The 27,271-nt window shown below is 37.3% G+C and overlaps 1 protein-coding gene across 1 annotated transcript; it reads left to right on the top strand.

The window, feature by feature from the left end:
* The first annotated feature begins 17,313 nt into the window (after positions 1-17,313).
* On the top strand, positions 17,314-25,197 carry LOC105040179 (ABC transporter C family member 3). Its single transcript, XM_029263082.2, has 10 exons — positions 17,314-19,870; positions 20,157-20,243; positions 20,355-21,002; positions 21,113-21,277; positions 22,674-22,968; positions 23,081-23,295; positions 23,730-24,035; positions 24,150-24,213; positions 24,408-24,647; positions 24,726-25,197. The coding sequence occupies exons 1-10, from the start codon at positions 17,399-17,401 to the stop codon at positions 24,848-24,850; spliced, it is 4,617 nt and encodes a 1,538-aa protein (XP_029118915.1). The 5' UTR covers positions 17,314-17,398; the 3' UTR covers positions 24,851-25,197.
* Positions 25,198-27,271: the final 2,074 nt, after the last annotated feature.

Genomic DNA, 27,271 nt, shown 5'->3' with positions numbered 1-27,271 from the left:
CCTTTTCATTGCGATCAGGAGACAAGCACTTTCTTTTTTTTTTTTTTTTACATTTATAATCGCTGAGGATGCTGAAAGCTGTTTCTAATGCTGGTGTACCACAGACCAGCTTTAATAGTACGTATCATAATTAACGCTTTAAGCTTGTTTCTGTCACATCTCGAATTCAGCATACTCTTTAGAACTAGTCTTAAAAAATATATAAAATATAAAATAATTTATTACAACCTTAACATACATAATGTCTAACTTCAATAATAAATAATAATTAGTAAAACTTGTATGATTATAAATTAAATTTTTTCAATTTTTTGATTAGATATCAATGATACTTTATCTATGCATTCATTCACTCGTTAATCTATACCATAGCAAATATGAACATGCTGCAATTCTGGAAAAAAAGAAAAATGAAGGGGAGAGAGCTTTATAGCTCGATAAGAATTTCACATATCACATTAATATAATAATATAATCTAAAAATAAGAATAAACAATAAAACATAAAATCTCATGTTCAATATCCAGAATACTGCAAACATCCATAAATTATCTGTCTTATTAAAAGAGATACATCATTATATATTAACAGATGAAATATTTTTATTCAGCATTAATTTCATGTCTTATCCTCTATTTCTCTTTTCATAATCATATGATCTTTAACCTTTTTCTTTTTAACTCTGGACTAACCAAGACTATGTCTCAGTCTCCATCCGATCAAATTTTCACTCATAAGCCCATCAAGGCTGTTTCAGGCATGAGCTCCTGACTGGCTGTCCTACATATAAAATTTCGTGGGGGTTGTCCCAAACATAAACTTCTAGCGGACTGTCTCAGACATAAGTTCTTGACCGACTGATTTACGTATAAGTCCATGGGAGCTGTCTAAGGCATAAGCTCCTGACAGGCTGTTTCAGACATAAGCTCCTGACGGACTGTTCCATATGACGAGGCTAGTCCAAACCATATCTTTTTAATTTAATTATTATATATTGATTTTACCAAATTAATTTTGATTTACAGTGTGATCAAAATAGATATGTCATATCCATAAAATTATATTATCAATCACTGGCGTACATACACATTAACACACAATACATGTACATTGAAAAATCATACGAGAAACAATAGTATCTCAACATGATAATCCATCAACACGAATCCAACGATATAAAACTAAAGATACAAATCTAACAATAAAAATAGTATATATAATGGTGATCACGTATAGGAATTTTTACCTTTACCAAAGACTGATCTAAATATAGAAATTAATAAGCTCCTCAATCTATGAATTCGAAATTAAGATATTTTGCTCGATATCTTCTTGTACAACAATTACATCTCTACATGATCAGGGTTAAATATAAAAATTATGTATAATTAAAGACAGAAAAATTATGAAAATATCCTAAAATCATTAGTTTAAGACATCCCCTAGAATCAACCAATATTTAGATTTGTCTAAGTATCTAGACCTTCCACTGATTCATAAGATTTCTAGAGAGAAAAGATCATGAAGAGAGATAAAATTTTAGAGAGAGAAAGTAGAAAGAGAAAGTGGAGAGAGAATCTTCATATCTTTCAGACGAGTCAATCATGATCGAGATCATCAGAGGTCATATCAAGATAACTCAATATGGATTAACTATGATTAGATGCTATAATTTTCAAATAAGGACCGAGCTAAGATTTAACCTACTGCACGAATTTTGAAGTGATTTCAAATAATCTTATTTTTAAGTTTGTCTTAGGGTTCGTGATACAGTTAGAGAGAGAAAGAGAGAGAGTAGAAAGACCCTGGAGAGAGAAAAAAATCCTCTCTCTTTTTTTTTTCTTCTTTTTCTTTTTCTTCTCTTCTTCTTTTCTTGTTTCTTTTCTCTTCTTTCTTTCCCTGGCCAAATAGAGGAGGGACATGAGGGGGAGGCTTGATGGCTAGTGCTCTGATGAGGTACGACAGTACGATCGGAGGTCCGACAATGGCGGCCGACGGTGGTGGGGCAAGAGACAGCTGGCGGCAAGGATTGTCCGATGAGAAATCAAGAAGGAGGCACGAAAAAATAGGACACTTGGGATTTTTCTTCATTTTTGGTCGTTGACCATTCGTCGGTGGTCATGATCTCACTCTGAAGGATCGTGGGGAGGCTAAGGGTTATGGTCTAGGAGTGCGACATCATGGGTGGTGGCGCCAGTGGCCAAAAAGATGACAAAAAGATTCGGTTAAAATAGAGAAAATAGAGCTTTACTTTTTGGTGGCATTTTCAACGAGTCTGATAGTCGACGACCGTACGCAATGGCATGAGAAGGAGGAGAAAGAAGAGAAAAAGGAGGGGCAGGGCTTACCTCAGGCTTCGACAGCATTTCCGGCAAGGATTTGCGGCAAACACAAAGAGGGCATCGGTCGCTTTAACGAAAAATTTTGAGAGAAAAAAGAGAGAAATTGATGCTCGTCGTGGCTGGCCATGAAAGAAGAAGGAAGGATTTTATAGGGCTCTTCCTAGGATTCTTATTTACCCTAGGAGAACCTCTCCTAATCGAGCAAGGGAAAGAAGAAGAAGACTCCCGTTAGGAGTCTTCTTTCAGATTTTTTTTTGAGATGGGTTATTACACTTTCTCTATCCTTTTGCAAAAAATAAAAGGAAAAATCCCTCTCCTTCCCCCATTTTCTCTGCCTCATCGGGCAGCCACTCTGCTGAAACATTGTCTCGACCGTGGACTCAGGGAGTAGGGGAAGGGTAGAAATGTGGGTAAAGAGAGCAGTTCTAGCAATCCCCAGCTTCCTTCGGCCATCATCGAAGTTCTGCAGGGATCCCACATTTCCATCAAGCTCTATCTCAGCCGAATTGCTTTATGTTCTTCATGCAAGGTATCGAATTTTCTCCGATGCTCTCAAATGACCTGTATGAATTTTAGCGGAATCTAAATCTATAATGATAAGCTTGGGGTCAACCCCGTAAGGATTCATGCTGTGGTGTCCTCTAATTTATGTGAGAAATTGATTGGGTCCGCTTTGACACTATTTGAAATAATTAAAAAAAACTACTCAAAAGGTCTATTTAGTGTATGGTTGAAATATGATTAAATATATACTCGCATGGGTCCTCACATTTTATCATTTGGTTATACAACAATAATCACTATTTCATGCCTTGATTGCAAGTTTCTACTTGATTATTTGGTTCTCATATGACAGCTATTACCTCATGATTTTTTATTTTTATTTTTGGTTTTGAGGGGAATTACATATGTAATGTTGAGGGTTAAACCTTTTTTTTTTTTTGGTGTGTGTGGTAGAAGAGGGTTTAACTTTTTGATCCCAAAATAGGAGACTTATTTTATTAGCAATCTAGCTGCAAGTGTTTAACAACTATTTCTTGAATTTAACAATGTTATCTTATTGTCATTATTTCAAGATGCCATATTCCTGGAAAGGATCTACGAGGATTTGTGCAGTTGTGGGTTTAGTCTCCTATTGGTTATTCGTCCGAGAGATTTGAGATATTTATATAGAATCAAATAATTTAAATAATATCTTTTATTTAGCTTTTTTATGTGAGATCTTAAATCTATTAGAGCGGACATGGCCCATAATCCTGTAGATTAGGGAAAGCTACAACATAAGATCGTAATTATTTTAGATCGGATTCAAATAGATTTGGACCCTTACTCTGGTGATGATACTAGAGCTTAAATAAAAAAAGTATGTGAGGATTTGTATAGATATATATTTAATCTCATATCGATTATTTATCAAAAAGATCTTGGATGCTTATATAAGATCAAAGAACTCAAATAATATATTGTGATTAGCTTTTTTGACTGAGATCCTATATTGTTATATCATGTGATATATTTATATTCAATAGTTCTTTCTAAGTGTAGTATTGATACAATATTGTTAAGCACTATACATGCTTTTTGTGCCAAGGGCCCTACATGCACATTCCCTAACTACTACGGACACTCTTTGGCATTGTTCATCCTATCGGTGGTCAGATATTTCTAGATAGCATGGACATTTCAACCATCAGATGCATGACCTAAAATCTAGATGAAGCATTGTATTGCAAGACCTAACTATGTTGGAGGGAATAGTGTATAGTGATGTCTATGCATTGGAAGAAAATATGGATAAACAAATATGCATTTTTCTTGAACTCATTACATGACAAATTATATCATCTTTTAATTCAAGGCATGTCCCCTCGTAAGTTATACTTTGCAAGATTATCTATTAATTAATATAAAATTCAAAATAATAGTAAACAATCACACTTAGGAAAAAATAAGGCACAGGATTTATGTGGTTTGACCTTTGGCCGACGTCCACGGATGAAGATAAGGAGATATTCCACTATATCAAAAGATGGAATACAAAAAGCATGCCATCTTAAATAATAAAAGATATAATTACAATATATAACCATCAAATCCTCAAACAACAAAAAAAGATTAAAATATCCAAACAGACCAACAAAAGCCCAAGAATAGGACCTCATGAAAAATCCATTCGTTGTCTCTTTAAGATAGTTGCACCGATGATAAGCTGAGTCACATCAAAATTCAAACCACACTCAACAATTTTGATGGAATTTTGTTTTGTTTAGGCCTTAGATTGCTGCTAGCTTGGAGCAGTTGTTAAGAATAAAAAATAAAAAGCTCGACCCTGTAGGTATGACAGCTTATTTTGGTTTCTTTGATATTAATGCTGTCAACAAAGCTATCCAAATAGTACTCTGTTCTTTTTCTTCTTCTTCTCTTTATATATATATATATATAGTTAAAATCAGATTGATCGGGTTTGGACTCAGATCCGATCAGATCAAAATTCTATAATAGGGATCCTGTATTAATAATCCAAACTGTTAAATATGATCTACTATCTCAAAATTAATTGTACATAAAAAAATTATATGACTAGTTTAGAGATAGTAGATCGCATCTAATGGCTTAAATCATTGATATAGGACCCCCATTGTTCAGTTTTAATATGATCGGATAAGAGCCCATATCTCGTCCACCTTACCCAAGTCTGCCCCATATATATATATATATATATATATATATATAATGCTAAAAGCACTGGCATTTTGGTTCCAAACCTAACAAGTTTGTGTTGCAGTGACCAAGGGTGGTGAAAATTGGAGCATAGTCAGCCCAAAATTTTGGTTTAGGTTGGGTAACATTGGAAAAAAAAGAAGAAGCAAGATCTAGGTTCTTCATGAAGCAACTACATCAGTGGATCTAGGGCTGTTAACGAATTGGACATGATCGAATATGCCACTGTTCGGGATCGACTATTTCGAACTACTGTTTAGTTCGAGTTCAGTTTGGGTTCGAATGTATTCGAGAGAACTCTGTTCAGGATCGAGTTGGTTAAGCTTGTTATGTTCGAATTAAGCTTGAGTTCGGTTTGTCTAGAGTATACATGATCGAACATGCTTGTGTTCGAATATATTCGAGGGAACTCTGTTTGAGATCGAACACACCTTCTTCAGCCACTAGATCAATGATCTGACGGTGATTATTAAGGCTTATGTATATAATGCTATAATATATAGTATACATTATATATACCAAAAAATATACTAAAAAAATTATTAAAAAATAAATATATTAGTATAATATGTATATAAATATATATAAAGTATATAATATATTTATTTATTTTATCAAACTTTTATCGATCTGAATACGATTGAACAAAGACTTGTTCTAATTTAGATTGTTAGGATATCAACTTTAAAAATCCTATTTGTGTTTGGTTCTACAGTTTAATGAGCGAATCAAATACAACTCAAAAATGATTCGAATATTTCGAACGATCGAACAACGAGCTAGACTGATAATCCTAAGTGGATCTTGTCATGGGGCCTAATTCAGAAAACTCTCATGCAGCGATTTTGGTAATTACAGTGACAAGTTGCACATTGGATAACATTTTTTTTTGATAGCACTGCCACATAGGCAAACTGAAAGGACATTAGTCATGTGCTATCTTTCGTTACATATTTAACATCTAAGTGATGAAGGGGCCATATTATTAATGGATAAAAGATCAAAAAGCGAATTATAAGAAATTAAAGTTCAGGATTTAAATTAAATTGCAACATAAAGTTTATGATTCATTAGTTTTTTTGATTTTCAAAAGTAAAAAATAGTAATACTGATTTTATTTTTTTTAAAAAAATATAAATATGTTTGGTGGGGGTACTGGTATTGGAGGCACTAATGACATGGCGAAGGCAACAATGATTATAGTAGCCAGGATAGCTATGGTGGTAATAATGGTGATGGCAATAATGATAGTAACAGAGGCAATGGTGATGAAATATGAGTTTCTTTGGAAAATATGAAAAATAAAAATTTCTTGCTTTCTTTTTTAGAATTAAAAAAAATAATTTTTAAATAATAAAAATAAATAATTATATTTTAATCTAAATTTTTATAATTTTACTTTTAAAATTTTAAAAATAAAAATAAAACACTCTAAATGCTCATAAGTCATAATCCCCTTATCCAATGGCATCCACAGAATTACGGATTCCAACTTTTGAAGGTTCGGTGAAATCCCGGACTGATCTTGGTCAAGCAAGCTGGTGAATTGGTTGGAGTGAGGATCCAACAATGCCATGTTGTTTGTTCCATGGCCAAATTTCCAATAGGATATGTGGCGAGATTTTGGGTTGTATCTTTCGTATGAAAGAATGATCAATTTTCTTTTGTGACTTCAGCTGTTGGATTGCATTTTGCATAGCTTTCAAAGTTCGACAAATCTCTTTCTTCCATTCACAGCACATATTGTCACGCTCCGAACCCAACACCCAGGTCGGATACGTGATGGCCGCACACTCCTTAGAGCAAGCCCTAAAGAATATGCAAGGCCAAATTAAATCATTACAACCTTATCAATCATAATATTTAATTTCAATAATAATTCATAAAACTTGCATAATTACAATTAATATTTCTTCAATTCTCTGATCAGGTATCAATGGTACTCTATCTATGCATCCGCTTACTCACAAATCCATACCATAGCCAACCATGGACATCTTGTAACTCTGAGAAGAAAAAAAGAAAATGAAGGGGTGTGAGCTTTACAGCCCAGTAAGAATTTCCATATCACACCAATATAATAATATAATCTGAAAATAATGATAGGCAATATCACATAAAAGTCGATGTTCACTGTCCAGAATACTGCAAATATTTATAGATTATCTGTTTTATCAAAAGAGATGCATCATCATATGTTAAATAAGTGAAACAATTTTATTTAACGATTGTTTCATGTCTTATCTTTCTATTTTCTTCTATTATCACATCATCTTTAATCCTTTCTTTTTGGCTTTAGCTTAAGCTTTGGCTTTGGCTTTGGACTACCAGGATCATGCGACGATCTTTTATTCGGATCGATTTCTGTGATCTTCCTCGGATCGAAATATTCATGATCTTTCTCGGATCAAAGTGGCCATGACCTTTCTCGGATCAAATCATTCATGATCTTTCTCGGATCAGATTCTTCATGATCTTTCTCGATCATATTCTTCCACACATAAGCCTGTGGGGGCTGTCCCGGCATAAGCTCCTGGCAAGCTATTCCACATGACAAGGCCAGTCCAAACCATATTTCTCTTTCTTTTCATTTTCATGAAATTATGATTTTTAACTTCATTAATCAATTCATCTTTTGTAGTGTAATAAATATGTCATACACATAATCATGCCATCAATCGCTGATACATTTGTATTGATATAGCATACTCATGCTCAAAATCACATAAATAAATAACAATATCTCAGATATTACAAATTTATCGATCTCAAATCCAACGATGCAAAATCAATGAGATAAAATCAACGGTAAAATAACATATATAATGATGATCATGTACAGAGATTCTTACCTTTATCGGTGACTGATCCAAACACAAAAATCAATGTTCTTCTTTGATTTATAAATTTCTCTAACAAGATATTCCACTCGATATCTTATGCAGACAATCATCTCTTCATAACCCTAATCAAACATAAAAATCATATATAGAGAAAATTATCGATAATCGATCCTAATAACACAGATCGAGGATCTCTCTTAGGATTAACCAAAATTAGGACTTATCTATGTATCAGGATCCTCCACTAACCTATAAGACTTTTAGAGAGAGAAAATCCATGAAGAGAGAAAAAATTTTTAGAGAGAGAAAGTAGAGAGAGAAACTTTCACATCCTTTCGATGAGGCACTCATGATCGAGATCATCAGAGGTCCTATCAGGGTGACTCAATATGAATCAAGTGTTACAAATTTTGAATAGAATCGGACTGGAATCAGATCTACCGCATGAATTTCGGAGCAATCTCAAATCATCTTATTTTCATCTTCAAGTTTATTCTAGGGTTCATGATGCAATCAGAGAGGAAGAAAAGATCCTAGAGAGATAAAATCCATAAAGAGAGAGAAAAGTCTAGAGAGAGAATCTAGAGAGAGAAAATGTAGAGAGAGAAGGTAGAGAGAGGAGAGAGAAAAGAGAGAGAAAGAAGAGAGAAAGGAGAGAGAGGAAAATTCTCTCCTTCTTCTTCTTTTTTATTTTATTTTATTTTATTTTTATTTTTATTTTTCTCTTTCTCTTTTTCCTTTTTTTATCTTTTCTTTTTCTTTTTCCTTTTTCTTTTCTTTTTCTTTTTCCTTTTTCTTTTCTTTTTCTTTTCTTCTTCTTCTTCCTTTCTTCTTTTCTTCCCGCGGCCTCCCTTGGCTGAAACAGGAGAGGACCGTGAGGTCCCCCCCCTCGGTGGCTCGGGCTCCGGTGGGGTGGCGGCCTGGCCGGAGATCCGACAACGGCCGGCGATGGGGTTCGGCCGGCGGCTCTTTTTTTTTTTTTTTTCGAAAAATAGGAGATTCGTCTCCTTTCTTCATGAATTCCGACCATTGGCCGGTCGCCGGCGGCCAAGGCTTACCGAGGACGACAAGTAGAGAGGTAAGGATCCTATCCTAGGGTGAGACGTCACAAACGGTGGCGCCGGTGGTCGGAAAAGAGAGGAAAGATGGCCCGGCCAAACAGAGCAAAACAGGGTCACCTTGCTCATGGATTTTCCGGCGATCTCGAAGGCCGGAGAGGGTGCACGAAACCATGAAAAAGAGAGGAAGGAAGAGAGGAAGGAGCATAAGGGTTTACCCCAAGCTTCAGCAGCATCGTCGGCTCCATTTTCCGGCGAGCATGGGAAGAGGTTGCCACGGCTTCTACGGGGAAAAGAAAAGGAATCGGGCTCGAAGATCACCGGTGGAGGGTCTTGAGAGAGGGAGAGGCTTATTTATAGGGAATCCTAGAGTTCTAAGAGGCCTAGAGTTCTTCTCCGATCGGGATTCATCGGAGAAGAAGACTCCTTTCAGGAGTCCTCCTTCCGTCCTCTTTTTTTTTTTTTTTTTTTTTTTCTGGGTTATTACATTCTCCCCTCCTTAAAATAATTTCGTCCTCGAAATTAAGTTATGTTGTTCTAGATACCTATTTCAAAGTATACATTCTTCATGTCATTCTCAAGCTTACAATAATATCTTATATATTATTTATTTCTCATGATCTTGTTATAACAAAAATTATTTGAAATTTCAAACTCATCCCTTCTTATTGATTTTTCAACTTTTTGAAGAACTGTAACATTTTAGACTTGTATTAATATACCACCATTATTTGTCTAATACATTTCACTCGAAATTCATAATTATCTCAGACTACCCTTGATAGAAAATAAATAAAGGTCAAACATCGGGCGCTCTTCACAATTATCGATTTCTTTCTTCTCTTGACCTTCCAACAAATTTTATATGTAATCTCTCATCTTAAGAAAAATCTCAATCTTCTATATCAGTATGAGTAACAATATTAGATAAAAAAATATGAGATCTATGTCAGGACATTCTAAGTTTGAACTAATATCAGAACTATCAAGCTATTAATAAACTTGAGATATCTAAACTTTCTTGGCATTATCTATAATGAAGCAACCTACTAACAAAAATTATCCGACTATGATCAGATTAAAATCATTCTTTATTTACAACTAATGTATTCCATAATATCTTCGGAATCAAAGAATTAATATTTCTAATCAATTTAACCCACCATGCTTTTGCTGCGCACTCTGACCTTAATTTATCAAATTATATAATTATATCAAAGATAAAAATATCCTTATATGTTAGATCAATCCAGGATAGATCCAACCTTCAAATTTTATATAAGATTTAAGGCAAAATTTTAAGTTTCTTTATCTTTACTACCTTCGGGTATAGCATATAAAAATTAAATCTTGATCCACTTTCTATGTTTGAAATTATTGCATAAGTTTCATCACTCTTCAAGAATCTAACATCTCTAGAATCAATTGGAATTAATCTTAGATTTACCTTACAATCATTTAGATAATTTTTAAATCAATCTTCCTTTTTTTAAAAGAATTGATTTTAACTTGACAACTAAAAGAACTCAAGCCAACATCCTTAAGTAGAATCAACTTGATTATTTCTTATAGAGCTCCCCTTCATCACAACCCTTAATATTAATCAATAAATCCAAACAAAATCTTGTTCCATGTATAAGTCATTCAAAATTTAACACTAGCAAGATCTCTTAGTTCAATTAAAAAAAATCCAAACTTTGACTTGAATAATTAATACACTTCACTATCTTCAACAATCACAAGAAAAATAAAAAAACTAATCCAAAGATGGTAATAAGATTTCATCATAACTTGTATATCATACTCTGATAAAATAAATTTTTTTCTCTAATTTAACAACAATATCAAAATACTTTTGATCCACTTAGAAAAGTAAGCTTTTGATTTGAAATTCAATGCAACTTGAAAGATCAAAGAATCATATTCAGAATATGATATTTTGAGTAACCAAAGATTTCACCAAGATGTGTATCTCATATTCTCATAATAAAATTTAAGTATATTTTCATCTAAGATTGAGTTTCATATATGATCCTCTTATAGGTTCAATGCTCAAAAATATTTCTCTCTCGTACGATGAAATTTTTTCTTAGACCATATCCTAACTTCCTTCTGGTAATTTAAAATTTGTAATGCTCAGATAATTAATATCAAAATCAGAAAAAGTTATCATGATTTTCTTCCATATAAGTTTAGCATTCCAAAATCATCGAGTATACTCAACATAACATATCAATACCTCCCACTTCATTTCAAGGTCAACTCTTTTCATTCTTAGGTCAACCTTACTAATTGAAATCTAAGATATAACTCGTCAATTCTATTATAGATATCACATGCCACTTATGTATAAATTTTATCTTAATATCTATTGATTCGAAATCTAAATATTGAATCTTCTCTTTTATATCTATCATGTTCCTCATGATCATAACCTAAGTTTAAATATCACTAAAGTCATAATTTCAAATAATTGTAATCTTAAACTTAAATACCACTTAAATCATATTTTCTAGTGATCATAACCTAAACTCTAATATCATTCTATCATACCTTTAATGATCATAATCTTAAACTCGGATATTATCAATCATACTCTATTGATTATAATCCCAAAGTTTTGATATCACTTATATGACAATCCCTAGTGACCTTAAACTTGGGCTCTAGTACTGTTCTGTCATATCCTAATCACTTGTATCATTATCTCCGAATAAATGTAACCTAAGTCCTAAGCTCAAATGCCACTCTGTCACATCCTACTGATCTTACATAAAGTTTTGATATCACTTCATAATCTTAGTGATCTTAAACCTAAGCTCTGATACCATTCTGTCACGCTCCGAACCCAACACCCAGGTCGGATACGTGATGGCCGCATACTCCTTAGAGCAAGCCCTAAAGAATATGCAAGGCCAAATTAAATCATTACAACCTTATCAACCATAATATTTAATTTCAATAATGATTCATAAAACTTGCATAATTACAATTAATATTTCTTCAATCCTCTGATCAGGTATCAATGGTACTCTATCTATGCATCCGCTTACTCACAAATCCATACCATAGCCAACCATGGACATCTTGTAACTCTGAGAAGAAAAAAAGAAAATGAAGGGGTGTGAGCTTTACAGCCCAGTAAGAATTTCCATATCACACCAATATAATAATATAATCTGAAAATAATGATAGGCAATATCACATAAAAGTCGATGTTCACTGTCCAGAATACTGCAAATATTTATAGATTATCTGTTTTATCAAAAGAGATGCATCATCATATGTTAAATAAGTGAAACAATTTTATTCAACGATTGTTTCATGTCTTATCTTTCTATTTTCTTCTATTATCACATCATCTTTAATCCTTTCTTTTTGGCTTAAGGTTAAGCTTTGGCTTTGGCTTTGGACTACCAGGATCATGCGACGATCTTTTATTCGGATCGATTTCTGTGATCTTCCTCGGATCAAAATATTCATGATCTTTCTCGGATCAAAGTGGCCATGATCTTTCTCGGATCAAATCATTCATGATCTTTCTCGGATCAGATTCTTCATGATCTTTCTCGGATCATATTCTTCCACACATAAGCCTGTGGGGGCTGTCCCAGGCATAAGCTCCTGGCAAGCTATTCCACATGACAAGGCCAGTCCAAACCATATTTCTCTTTCTTTTCATTTTCATGAAATTATGATTTTTAACTTCATTAATCAATTCATCTTTTGCAGTGTAATAAATATGTCATACACATAATCATGCCATCAATCGCTGATACATTTGTATTGATATAGCATACTCATGCTCAAAATCACATAAATAAATAACAATATCTCAGATATTACAAATTCATCGATCTCAAATCCAACGATGCAAAATCAATGAGATAAAATCAACGGTAAAATAACATATATAATGATGATCATGTACAGAGATTCTTACCTTTATCGGTGACTGATCCAAACACAAAAATCAATGTTCTTCTTTGATTTATAAATTTCTCTAACAAGATATTCCACTCGATATCTTATGCAGACAATCATCTCTTCATAACCCTGATCAAACATAAAAATCATATATAGAGAAAATTATCGATAATCGATCCTAATAACACAGATCGAGGACCTCTCTTAGGATTAACCAAAATTAGGACTTATCTATGATCAGGATCCTCCACTAACTTATAAGACTTTTAGAGAGAGAAAATCCATGAAGAGAGAGAAAATTTTTAGAGAGAGAAAGTAGAGAGAGAAACTTTCGCATCCTTTCGATGAGGCACTCATGATCGAGATCATCAGAGGTCCTATCAGGGTGACTCAATATGAATCAAGTGTTACAAATTTTGAATAGAATCGGACTGGAATCAGATCTACCGCACGAATTTCGGAGCAATCTCAAATCATCTTATTTTCATCTTCAAGTTTATTCTAGGGTTCATGATGCAATCAGAGAGGAAGAAAAGATCCTAGAGAGACAAAATCCGTAAAGAGAGAGAAAAGTCTAGAGAGAGAATCTAGAGAGAGAAAATGTACAGAGAGAAGGTAGAGAGAGGAGAGAGAAAAGAGAGAGAAAGAAGAGAGAAAGGAGAGAGAGGAAAATTCTCTCCTTCTTCTTCTTTTTTTTTTATTTTATTTTATTTTTATTTTTATTTTTCTCTTTCTCTTTTTCCTTTTTTTTTTCTTTTCTTTTTCTTTTTCCTTTTTCTTTTCTTTTTCTTTTTCCTTTTTCTTTTCTTCTTCTTCTTCCTTTCTTCTTTTCTTCCCGCGGCCTCCCTTGGCTGAAACAGGGGAGGACCGTGAGGTTCCCCCCCCTCGATGGCTCGGGCTCCGACGGGGTGGCGGCCTGGCCGGAGATCCGACAACGGCCGGCGATGGGGTTCGGCCGGCGGCTCTTTTTTTTTTTTTTTTTGAAAAACAGGAGATTCGTCTCCTTTCTTCATGAATTCCGACCATTGGCCGGTCGCCGGCGGCCAAGGCTTACCGAGGACGACAAGTAGAGAGGTAAGGATCCTATCCTAGGGTGAGACGTCACAAACGGTGGCGTCGGTGGTCGGAAAAGAGAGGAAAGATGGCCCGGCCAAACAGAGCAAAACAGGGTCACCTTGCTCATGGATTTTCCGACGATCTCGAAGGCCGGAGAGGGTGCACGAAACCATGAAAAAGAGAGGAAGGAAGAGAGGAAGGAGCATAAGGGTTTACCCCAAGCTTCAGCAGCGTCGTCGGCTCCATTTTCCGACGAGCATGGGAAGAGGTTGCCACGGCTTCTACGGGGAAAAGAAAAGGAATCGGGCTCGAAGATCACCGATGGAAGGTCTTGAGAGAGGGAGAGGCTTATTTATAGGGAATCCTAGAGTTCTAAGAGGCCTAGAGTTCTTCTCCGATCGGGATTCATCGGAGAAGAAGACTCCTTTCGGGAGTCCTCCTTCCGTCCTCTTTTTTTTTTTTTTTTCTGGGTTATTACACATATTACAAAACTGACATCATGCTTTGAAAATTGTGCAAAGCATGATTCAACGATTGGACCCATGTTTTTGAGGCCTCGTGGTCTATTCTGGGGACCCAAATTCGATGACCATTTGCACCAAGGCAGGCGTAGGCCCATGTGATCTGGAATCAATTGACACTATTCTTGGATTGAGAAATTCTTTGCGCACCATGGATGGTGCAGAACCACGCACACCATCTGCGGTGATTGGTTCACGCACGGAGCCGGGATGCGACGCATGAAAAAAAAATATTTTTTTCATTTATTCTGTGCGGGAACCAATCACCGCGGGCAGTGCGCATGGTTCTGCACCGCCTACGGTGCATAAAGAATTTCTGTTCTAGGATTTCTTCTAGGGTTTTTTGTCTTAGTGGCCGTTATAAACAAAAAAACAAAATGTTGTTGTTGGATCATTTTCTTTTGATGACTAAGGAGGCAGCAATGCTGCCACCCGGCTTTTATTAAACAAGAAAGTGAAATTTACAGAGCTGTTTAGCTAGTCAAAAATTGCTAACCATCAGAGCAAAATGAACCGTAGAAGAAGAGGGGACAACAAAGGGCTTGTTACAAAGAGGTTTCAGAGGTAGCGAGCAGCCAACTAATTGATTTTATAAAAACATTGCTGAATTTCTTTTGCTTTCTATGTTTTCTTTTGTTGTTCAATATAGAAATTCCAAGCCGAAGACGAAGAGTGTGAATTCTTTCATGAATTAGTTGATAGCAGACTTGGAAGGTTTTTAATCTTGGACTAGATTCCAGCAAAAGGAAGGTAACATGTTGGAGTCGCAGATGGTTAACCAATCATTGAAGATGTTGAAGACCTTCAGCTGCAACCAATGCCCAAAGGAGCTCTTGCGTTCCTTTCCTCCCGATCAAGCCATTGCAGCAAGTAGCATAAGTATCACCGGGCTGTGCTTGTCTTGAAAAATTTCTGATTCTTTCGCTCATATGGAGAAGTTCAAAGTTATTGCTTCGATGAAGAACTCCTAATGCAGAGCAGAGAGGTTTCCAAAATAGGAGGATGCAGCTAGAGAACAAATGGTCGACTGTTTTTGATGATAGTGGACGGAGGATGCAGCCACCCGACGACTTCCCGAGTTTTTTTTTTTTCCCAATTACATCTCTTGTGTTTAACCCTTTTTTCCAGCATAACCAAAGAAATCATATTATTTTTAAAGCCACTCGAAGGCTCCATAGTGAGGCAGCGAATTGTCATTTGATCCCTCGTGTGCGCAGAAACAAGTAAAAGGATGCAATAGAGAAGTTCTCCTCATTGTCCGCTTTCCAGAGCAGTTGATCATCCTGTAAGTAGTTCAGATATTTTTACCAAATTCAACGGTGCATTCAGATAGCTGAATTGGGTCTAGATGTCATCGGAGGGTAGTCCAATCTTCCATGCTCTTGATTTTGAATTGAGGATGTCAGCAACAGTCCTATTCTTTCCTGTAAAGCGATGGGATTAAGCATATCCTTCCATAACCATGGGTTGACCATGTCCAACCTAGTCTGGCTCCAAAAAGCTGGAAGTGTGCCAACAATTAGCGTTTTTGGATCTTGACACTAGATTTCTCTTCTTTGGATCTCCTCAGGCACAAACCCTAACAGAAACTCATTCAATCGCACCAGGCTTGGTCATTGGTGACGCAGGCACCTTGAACTCCGACAAGGGTTAGTGAAAAATTCAGACCATAAAGAAAAATAAAGCTGTAGAGGAAATGGCGTAAATGTTATTCACAAAACATCTCTGTACAGCATACCCTCTCTCATAGGAGCTAGTTCTCCAAAAATAGAAATAGAAAATTACAATCAGGCAACCATTAGGCTACAATCAAGCTAGCAAATATTGACTAAATCAATTAGGCTGCAATCAAGCTAGCAAATATTGACTGAATACAGGTTTTCATATACAAAGATACAATGCATCTCAATACTCTCCTCCAAGCTGGAGCGTGAATGTTGGCAATGCCTAACTTGTGAAGAAGAAAGTGAGATTGCCGACGCCCCAAGGCCTTTATGAAAATATTAGCTAGTTGTAAATGAGAAGGAACATGATCAGTAATGATCTCCCCAGACTGAATCTATTCTCAAACAAAACGGCAATCAATCTCAATGTGTTTTGTTCTCTCATAAAACACAGGATTAGCAGCATCATAATATGTATAATGCTGCAAGGTTGTTACAATACAGCTGAGAGCCGTCGTGTTGCTGTACTCCTAGGCACTTAAGAAGAGCTCGAAGCCACAAGAGTTCTCTGATAGCTGCAGCCATTGACGCATACTCTGCCTCTGCCGACGATTGTGAGGCAGTAGCTTGCTTTTTAGTGCGCTAGGATATTGATGAGCCTCCTAAGAATGTCATATAACTTGTAATTGATCGTCAGATCATTGGACAGCTTGTCCTACCATGAAAAATTCAGAATGTAAAGAAAAATAAAGCTGTAGAGGAAATGACGTAAATGTTATTCACAAAACATCTGTGTACAGCATACCCTCTTTTATAGGAACTAGTTCTCCAAAAATAAAAATAGAAAATTACAATCAGACAATCATTAAACTACAATCAAACTAGCAAATATTGACTGAATTAATTAGACTATAATCAAACTAGTAAATATTGACTGAATATAGCTTTTTATATACAAAAATACATCGCATCTCAATAGTTAACACCCTCCGTAAGAAGGAACTTTCTTCGGCTGTGCGATGGGACAGACACGGGAGCCTTTGCTCCAAAGACTACGGGCTCCCACTTTTTTCTCTTGCGTGGAAAAAGTACGCCTTAGCTTGGGCCCGAAGGAGCCGCCTTGCTTCATTCCACCAAAAAGGAGCCGCCTTTTTTTTTTTTCTTTGGTAAGAAAAAGTCGGCCGTGTCTGACGCCCTCAGGCACGGCCATGTCATCCCCCGCTTCTATAAAATCGCTTCTTTCTGCCTATTCTCTCCGGTGAACTCATGATCGTCCGAGAAGAAAGGATCGAAAAGCTGCGGTCTTGGGCTCTCTTTGATGGTATGTCGGCTTCTTTCTCGCGATCTCCTTTGTTTCGAATGCCTTGGGATGCTGGATTCCTCCTCAGGCCCATCTTTATTCATGGGTGGTTCTCTGTTTCTTGCCACCTCGGCCTCCTGCTAGTCCTGTCCTGGGTCTGGCTCTGTCGGAGGCGCAAGAGTGGAGCCTCTAGTAAGGAGAGAGTAGAGAACAATCGGTTTTCGTATTCAAAATTAGTCCTTTGGACCTCCCTCTGTCTGGGCCTGCTGAATCTCTTCCTCTGTCTTTTTAACTACGTCTGGAATCAGGATGGATTCTGGTCTCACGACCGGCTTTCCGTCCAGTTGGACTTGTCAACCAGAGTCGTTGCATGGTTCGCCATCTCCGCTTACCTGCACTTCGAGTTCTTCCATTCAAGAGAGAAAAAATTTCCCTCCTTTCTTAGGATTTGGTGGGTTCTGTTCTTCCTGATGTCATGCTCTAGTCTTGTCGTAGACTTTCTATATTTCAAAAATCATGGAATTTTTCAGCCGCATCTGTGGGTGCTGGATTTTGGATCACTCTTTTGCGGTCTGTTTTTTGCCTGTGCGGGGCTCGTCGGGAAGAGGACTCTCGAAGAAAGTCCTCTTCTTCAGGAGCCTCTATTAAGTGCTGCTAGTGTCAATGAGGCACCCAATACCAGTTGCACCGGCGATGTCTCCTTTTTTGCAAATGCCGGTTTTCTCAGCATCCTTACCTTCTCTTGGATGGGTCCTTTGCTCTCCGTCGGTCATAAGAAGACGTTGGACCTCAAAGATGTTCCACAGTTAGCTGATACTGATAGTGTCCGTAGCATCTTCCCCATTTTCAAAAATAAGCTCGAGTCATACACTGGGAGTGGTACTGGTGCTGGCCATAGCAGCAGCAGCAGCAGCAAGGAAGGGAGTGGAAGTGGTAGCGGTGGAGTTACCACAGCCAGATTAGCCAAGGCACTAGTGTTCTCTGTCTGGGGGCAAGTCCTGTTGACGGCGTTGTATGCCCTCGTGTACACGGTTGCCTCGTACGTGGGTCCCTACCTCATCGATTTCTTTGTCCAGTACCTCAATGGGAGTCGGGAGTTCGCACATGAAGGATATCTTTTGGTGTTGGCATTCATCGTGGCGAAGCTTCTCGAGTGCCTCACGCAGAGGCACTGGTTTTTCAGATTGCAACAGGCCGGGATCAGGGTCCGGGCTTCACTAGTTGCTATGATCTACCAAAAGGGTCTCACTCTTTCGAGTCATTCGAGACAGAGCAGAAGTAGTGGCGAGATCATCAACTTAATGAGTGTCGATGCCGACAGAGTGGGGCTCTACAGCTGGTACATGCATGATCTGTGGATGGTCGTTTTGCAAGTCACGCTGGCCTTGTTGATCTTATATTCTTGTCTGGGGCTTGCTTCACTTGCCGCTTTAGCAGCCACATTTGTTGTCATGTTAGGCAATGTTCCACTGGGGAAGATGCAAGAGAACTACCAGGAGAAGATGATGGAGTCGAAAGACATCAGGATGAAAGCTACTTCGGAGATCTTGAGAAATATTAGAATTCTCAAGCTTCAAGGCTGGGAGATGAAGTTCTTATCCAAAATAATCGAGTTCAGGAAAACCGAGACGAATTGGTTGAAGAAATATGTTTATGCATATGCCATAACAACATTTGTCTTCTGGGGTTCGCCTACTTTTGTCGCGGTGGTCACCTTTGGAGCTTGCATGCTTATGGGGATACCATTGGATTCAGGAAAAATTCTGTCCGCGCTTGCAACATTTAGAGTGTTGCAAGAGCCGATCTATAATCTTCCTGACACAATCTCAATGACCATTCAGACCAAAGTTTCCCTCGATAGAATTTCCTCATTTCTCTGCCTTGAGGACTTGCAACCTGATATAGTACAGAGACTTCCAAGAGGAAGCTCTGAGATTGCGATTGAAGTAAGCAATGGAAGTTTCTCGTGGGATCTCTCTTCTGAAATTCCCACTTTGAAAGATTTGAATTTTCAAGTCTTGCAAGGGATGAGGGTCGCTGTTTGTGGAACTGTTGGTTCTGGTAAATCGAGCTTGCTGTCCTGCATATTAGGTGAGGTTCCAAAGATATCTGGAACTGTTAAATTGTGTGGGACGACGGCATATGTCTCCCAATCACCTTGGATACAGAGCGGTAAGATTCAAGAAAACATACTGTTCGGCAAGGAAATGGATGTTGAGAAGTACGACAAAGTCCTCGGAGCATGCTCCTTGAAGAAGGACTTGGAGATTCTTCCCTTTGGAGACCAGACTGTCATTGGAGAGAGAGGCATCAATTTGAGTGGCGGGCAGAAGCAAAGGGTGCAACTTGCTCGTGCTTTATACCAAGATGCTGACATTTATTTGTTGGATGATCCATTCAGCGCTGTTGATGCCCACACAGGATCACATCTCTTTAAGGTATTCACTTCCTTATAGTTAAATACACTAATAAACCAATGGTTTTTAAAGAAGAATTAATAAATGGTTTATACATGCCCTTTATCGTTATTTTCTTTTAATGCTTCTAAACTCTTATTTGACTCTATGGATCAATATTTTTTCGATAGTTACTTGTACCTACTTGAATCTTGGATGATATACAAATTAATCATATCTTCATTGCGTAAGTTTGGTGTTACAGCCTTCAAAACATGGTAGTCTGCCTTTGATAGTACTAAGCGAGCAAGCTATCTTCATATTGCAGGAGTGTTTGCTAGGGGCTTTAGCTTCCAAAACAGTTGTCTATGTCACACATCAGGTGGAATTTCTACCTTCTGCTGATCTTATCCTGGTGAGTGATACTATCTCTATTTCTTCCCCATGATTTGATTACACATAGCTCTGCAGGCACTTCATCAGTCTGCTGGACAAAAATTTCTGTTTTTTTTTTTTTTTTTTGTAGGTTATGAAAGATGGAGAAATTGCACAAGGAGGCAAATATAATGACGTCCTAAACTCAGGAACCGAGTTTATGGAATTGGTTGGTGCTCATAAGGATGCTTTAGCAGCACTTGACTCAATGGACCTTTCTAGCAATAGTTCGAGTGGCACCATAGAAGGTCGTTCTCGTGACACTGAAAGCAGCACACAGGGTGCTCATAAAGTAGAGCAGAAAGATGCACAGAATGGCAAACCAGATGAAGGTAGTCAGAAGGGACAACTTGTTCAAGAAGAAGAGAGGGAGAAAGGCAGAGTTGGGTTTTGGGTCTACTGGAGGTACATTACGATGGCATACAAAGGAGCTCTTGTGCCACTGATATTGCTGGCACAAATTCTTTTTCAAATCCTTCAGATTGGTAGCAATTACTGGATGGCTTGGGCGGCTCCTGGGTCAAAAGATGAAGAACCTCAAGTGAATAGTGCAATGCTTATCTATGTCTACATTGCATTGGCTCTTGGGAGCGCTTTCTGTATTCTTATTAGATCTCTATTTCTCGTAACAGCTGGGTACAAGACAGCAACACTGCTGTTCGACAAAATGCATATGTGCATATTCCGTGCTCCTATGTCATTCTTTGATTCAACTCCATCTGGGCGCATTTTAAACAGAGTAAGTCACTTTTGGTCATTTTTTACCTTTTGGAAATATTTTTTTTTTCATATTTGTGAAGAAGTGTCTGGCTCCATCGGTCATTTACATTAGTAATCCATCTGCTACAGGCATCTACGGATCAAAATGAAGTAGATACAAATATTCCTTTCCAAACTGGTACCTTTGCATTCTCAATTATACAGCTTTTGGGGGTCATTGCAGTCATGTCACAGGTTGCATGGCAAGTTTTTATCATCTTTATTCCTGTGATTGCTGCTTCCATTTGGTATCAGGTACTTGTTTCTTCCTGTGAACAGGAGTTCTGCAAGTGACAGAATTCATTACTCTTCTGAATACACTACTATTAAAGCATTATTATTTTAAATGGTCATTCATGAACTTTGTTGTAAGTATCAAAGCTAATATAACCAGTGTGTACAGCCTTTTACTGACTTATAAGTTGATTTCTGGAGCATAAATAGTTTATTACCCATTTTCAGGGTTAATAAAATATTTTGCCAATACCTCAGCAGTAAGGGATTCATTGGACATCATAATTCATTAACTTATCTTTAGAAAAAGAATTTGAGTGTTTTATTTATGTTCTGAAGGCTAAATGATGTCATAACTTATTCTTAAAAAGCTGGAATCTGTTATTGTCTTTCTATGGCATAATTTTAGTTTTCTTATGAATAGACATATACTCATATGTGCTTGCACTAACCACATCTAGTCGTTAATCCTTATAAGCATGTGTGGGGTGTGTGCATGTGTGTTTTGATTCAACATGTGTAATTTATTTGAACTTTCATTTGTTTTTCCATAGAAGTAGCAGTACAGCAGATTATTACATTCAAATTATAAATAATATAAGATTTGACGGTGTCAGTACAGTCACAAAGAAGGTGAAGTTAATGGATGGAAGCTATAGATGGGCTTTCTCTGTTATATTGACGAGCATCACCATCAAAGTCACTCTGACTGGTGTGCTTTAGGGACTACTCTCCAGTTTTTTGGATCATGGGTTGTCTTATTGATGGGTGGCAGTTATGGCATCCATTACCGTTAGGTCTTCCAAGTTTTTTGTACTCTTTGCAATCCCTTCTTTGTCGATGCATAAATTCTTGTTTACACTTTGAGAGACTACCCTGCGCAATTAATTTAAGTCATGTCTTGACCTTTGTTTTCTCTTTTTGTCTTTGTATCATGTTTCATTAACACAGTTATGAAATTACTACCAAATGCTGAAATTGAATAAAAAATAAGTTGATCTTTGCTATTATCGTACAGTATATTTCATGTCATACAAGATGTTTTCTAGGTGCTTCAGTTTCCTATCTTCTGAAAGCACTCTCATTCCAGTTCCCCTTGCTGAGTATTTGACCTTCATCAAAAAACCTATTTTTGTACGCTCAACATAATCTCCTTTAGTGCTAGAGTAACCTGGATAGTGTAAAGAGCTACTTGTAAAATCAAACCAGATGGAGACAAGTTGACGGCAAAGTGAATGGTCCTTGTGTTCTTAAAAACAGCTCTGGAAATTCATTTTACTTCTGAAAGCACATCTATCATGCAACCATGAATCCACATGGCTCTGACATCGCAGTGTGGTCTATTTTTCTATTTTGTCATTGGTCCTAAAATTTATGAATTTGATCATCATGTGGCATATCATTCTTGTTTTTTCAGCAATATTACATTGATGCTGCACGGGAACTAGCAAGGTTGGTTGGGGTGTGCAAAGCTCCCATCATACAACATTTTGCTGAATCAATGTCAGGATCGATGACAATTAGAAGTTTTGGCCATGAATCAAGATTTGTTGGTACTAATTTCCATCTGTATGATGATTACTCTCAACCCAAGTTTCATAATGCTGCTGCAAGGGAGTGGCTCTGCTTTCGTTTGGATATGTTATCATCACTTACTTTTGCCTTCTCATTAGTATTTTTGATATCCATGCCAAAAGGTGTAATCGATCCAGGTATTTGCTTTGATGAAGTTTGCTTTTTTATTTATTTAGTTATTTTCTGGTGCTGTATCAATGAGAGAAGGAAAATAATCTTGCACGCTTGGTGTTCTTTACATCCTTTCAGGCATTGCTGGCCTTGCAGTGACATATGGGCTTAATCTGAATATGCTACAAGCCTGGGTCGTATGGAATCTCTGCAATCTCGAGAACAATATCATATCTGTAGAGAGGATTCTGCAATATACTAGCATTCCTAGTGAACCACCTCTTACTATTGAAGCAGACAGACTAGATTCTAACTGGCCATCAAAGGGAGAAGTAGACCTTTGTGACCTGCAGGTAAATCTGAACATACTTATTTTTGTCATTTCTCAGGCTTGATATGAGTAGCAAGTTTAGCATTAGCTACTATGTTGTAATTTCTTTATCTATTCTTTGATTGCTTGTTTTCACTTGATGATTTGCTTCAAAGAAACAAAGGCGAGGGTTGTTGACTTGTGAGAAGTCAAAGGGTAAAACTTGTTCATTATTTTTTCTGCTTCTGAATTGGGGGGCCAATTTAAATATGCAGCACAATGTGCATAATTTAGCACATGTTTCTTGAATCTGTACTCTTGTCCTGGGAAGAAAATTGTGACCTGTATGTTAGTGGCTATGATTTCACTGTGCTTGATTGAAATGTTCTGGACTGATCTTTGGAAAGACATTGTTAATCATGAAATGCCTGTTTGTATTCTCTGGTTCTTGTCAGGTGCTGACTAATGTTGGTGCAGGTTCGCTATGCCCCACACATGCCTTTTGTGTTAAGGGGTCTCACATGCACATTCCCTGGTGGAATGAAGACTGGTATTGTTGGAAGAACTGGCAGTGGGAAATCTACCCTAATACAAACGCTCTTCCGCATCATTGATCCTACTGTTGGTCAGATATTTATAGATGGCATTGACATTTCAACGATCGGGCTGCATGACTTAAGATCCAGATTAAGCATTATTCCTCAAGACCCAACCATGTTTGAGGGAACCGTGCGTGGCAACCTTGACCCTCTTGAAGAGTACAATGATGAACAAATATGGGAGGTACTTTCATTTTCCAACTTGCACTACACTGTTATTAACTTTTGGCTGATTGTCTCAACTTTGATTGGGTATATTGGCTGCCCATAACTTCCTATGGAACACAATTTATCTCAGGCCTTGGACTGCTGTCAGCTTGGAGAAGAAGTTAGGAAGAAAGAATTAAAGCTCAGCTCCACAGGTTTGATAGTGAATTTGGATTTTGTTTTTAAAATCGTAGCTGGCAAAATCACTGGCATTCTTCATCTACTTGCCAACATGAACTTGTAGCTTTGTCATCGACACTTATTTCTGAAATTGTATGCCAAGCTACGGTGCTCCTTTTATATTGATATCATGAATTGTGATGGCGTGCATGACATATTTGACTTGCAGTCACTGAAAATGGTGAGAACTGGAGTGTCGGTCAGCGTCAGCTTGTCTGTTTAGGCCGGGTGATTTTGAAAAAAAGCAAGGTCTTGGTCCTTGATGAAGCGACTGCTTCAGTGGATACTGCAACTGATAGCCTAATTCAGAAAACCCTGCGGCAGCAGTTTTCGGAATCCACAGTCATAACAATAGCACATCGGATAACATCTGTTCTTGATAGTGATTTCGTCTTGCTTCTCGATAATGGTTAGTACATCAAATGTCTTAAATTTTCCACTTACTCTTTTCAGGGATAATTTTTGATTGGACTTCTTTTCTGATCAGGAGTCATCGTGGAACATGACACGCCAAGTAGATTGTTAGAAAACAAGTCATCTTTATTTGCAAATCTTGTTTCTGAATATACCATGAGGTCAAGTTCAAGTTTTGATAGACTGAACAATCAATGAATAGGAGAATATGGTCCGTCTAATTTCATTGAGATACCATACCTCGGATGATGCCGAGAAATGACCAGAAGATGACTGTGTAGGGTCCTGCTGCATAATTGTGAGCATGGATCCGCTATCCGAGCCAACATATATCAAGCGGAGGCTGGTAGAACGTTCTGAAAGTTTATAAATTCTTGAAGATGCTCTAACACAAGTTGCAATGATGAAGATCGCAGCTTTTTCATTTGGATATATGTCAGAGTTACCCTCAAATATGTTGTGCATTGTTTGTAACTTTATGTGTGTGATATTGGAAACAATGTAACCACTATTATTTTCTGAGACGATATTATGATCTTTGACTACTTTTTCATTGTGATCAGGAGACAGGCATTTTCTTTCTTTCTTTTTCTGTTTTTTACATTTATAATCGCTGGGGATGCTGAAAGCTGTTTCTAATGCTGGTGTACTACAGACCAGCATTAATAGTTGCCCGTTATAATTAACGTTCTAGACTTCTTTCTTTATCCTTTTCAGAAAAAAGCAAAAAGAAAAATCCCTTCTCTGCCTCATCGCTAAGCCCCTCAGCTGACCGAAGTTTGCTCGAGCTTCATATCATGGTGGGCGATCTCTCGCCGGTCAGGCGATGATTGTTGCCACAAAGGAGAGGAGCATAAGAAGATCAGAGATGCAGGTGAAGAGAACGGTTTTAGCAATCCCTAGCTTCCTTCAAGCATCATCGACGATTTGCCTGGATCCCACATTTCTATCAAGCTTTACCTCTATCAAATTGCTTTGCCTTCCATCAATCTCTACCTCTGTCTGCTTTGTATTCTTTACGCAAGCTGTTGAAATTTTCTCCAATATTGTCGCATGACCATCAGGAATTATTATTGATCTAGATTTCCAATGCTAAGCCCGTGGCCAGCTCTACAAGGACTCGTGCTGTGGTATCCTCTAGTCTACGTAAGAAACGAACTTGATCCACTCTGACACCGTTCATGATGATCTAGAATCTCGTTCAAAAATACTAGCCAGAAGATATTGTTTAGATTTAGTGATTCTATATTAATATCTAAAATCTATCTAGTGTATAGCTGATATGGGATCGAATATATGCTCGTAGGGATTTTCACATTTTATCATTTTGTCATACAACAATAATTACTATTTCATGTCTTGATTGTAAGTATTTACTCGATTATTTGCTTCCCAAATGATAGCCGTTACCTTTTCTTTTCTGCTTCTTCTTCTTCTTCTTCTTCTTCTTCTTCTTCTTCTTTTGAGGGGAATTACCTATGAAATGCTGAGGGTTAAACTTTATTCATTGTGATCCCTAAATAGGAGACTAATTTTATTAGCAACCTAGCTGCTAGAGTTCAGCACCTATTTCTTGAATTTAACAGTGTTATCTTATTGTCATCATTTCAAAATGCAATATCTGGGAGAGGTGTGAGGACCCACATGGGCATGTGTTGGTCCCACATCAATTCCATGAAGGTCCATCAGCGGTGCCAAAGTTCATGGAAAAATATATCTATCTTAAAATTCTGCATACATACTCATTTTTCTTTGGTTGTATTGATTCAACCGATATAGATAAGTGGCTGGTACACCCTTCTGAGTGGTTGCAACTGCTTTCAGATCCTTCGTCACCGGACTTAATGATGAGCCGAGCGCCATCCTCTGGTAGTACTCAAATGGGATTAGTGTCAGAGTTGATGATGAAAATATTATGTACCGTTGTATCATATCTAAATACATGGAACAATATTGTTGCAATTACTTTTGTTTCCTAACAATGGAATAGCTGCAGGCAACGAAGTAAGAATCATTCGAGCCTTTCGAATGGACTTGTGACACAAGTGGCGCTTGTCGCACTCATTTTGGCACAAAAGATACCACCTTTTTTTTTTTTTCTCAAACATGGTGGTACCTGTTCCCTTACACCATTGCCGTATAGCTCATGCAAAATCTACCGCTTCATCCACTTCTATTTGCTTACTAAACATTACGGACTAATATCTGCTTTAAACATTGCAAGTCTTCATAATTTCTTTGCTAATTATTCATTTTATTTGGATCTGTCAAGGCTTGAACGAGATATGAGGGACTTATATAAGTATGGATGTGTGAATAATTTCTCTTCAAAAAACTATCACCGGTCTACCTTTATTATGAAGTTAGAGACTTTAGCATTTTGCACCTATGATTAACTTTTCCGTCTCATTTGTCACGCCAACGAAAGTCGCCAGGCCTGATGGAGCTGGAGCTTGGTAGTTAAATCAGGCATCTAGAAATAAATTTTTCTTGACATAATTCGCAAGCAGTCGGATACGGCTTGCCGACTTTACCCCAATTTGCATGTAAACATTCAACACGACGAGGACCGATAAGATTTTCCCAGCGAACGGCGGCGCACGGCAAATACGGCCGAGT

This window comes from Elaeis guineensis, chromosome 3, assembly GCF_000442705.2.
Source record: "Elaeis guineensis isolate ETL-2024a chromosome 3, EG11, whole genome shotgun sequence".
Taxonomy (NCBI): domain Eukaryota; kingdom Viridiplantae; phylum Streptophyta; class Magnoliopsida; order Arecales; family Arecaceae; genus Elaeis; species Elaeis guineensis.
Note: the sequence above shows the minus strand (reverse complement) of the source record. Positions and strands in the feature narration are given on the sequence as shown.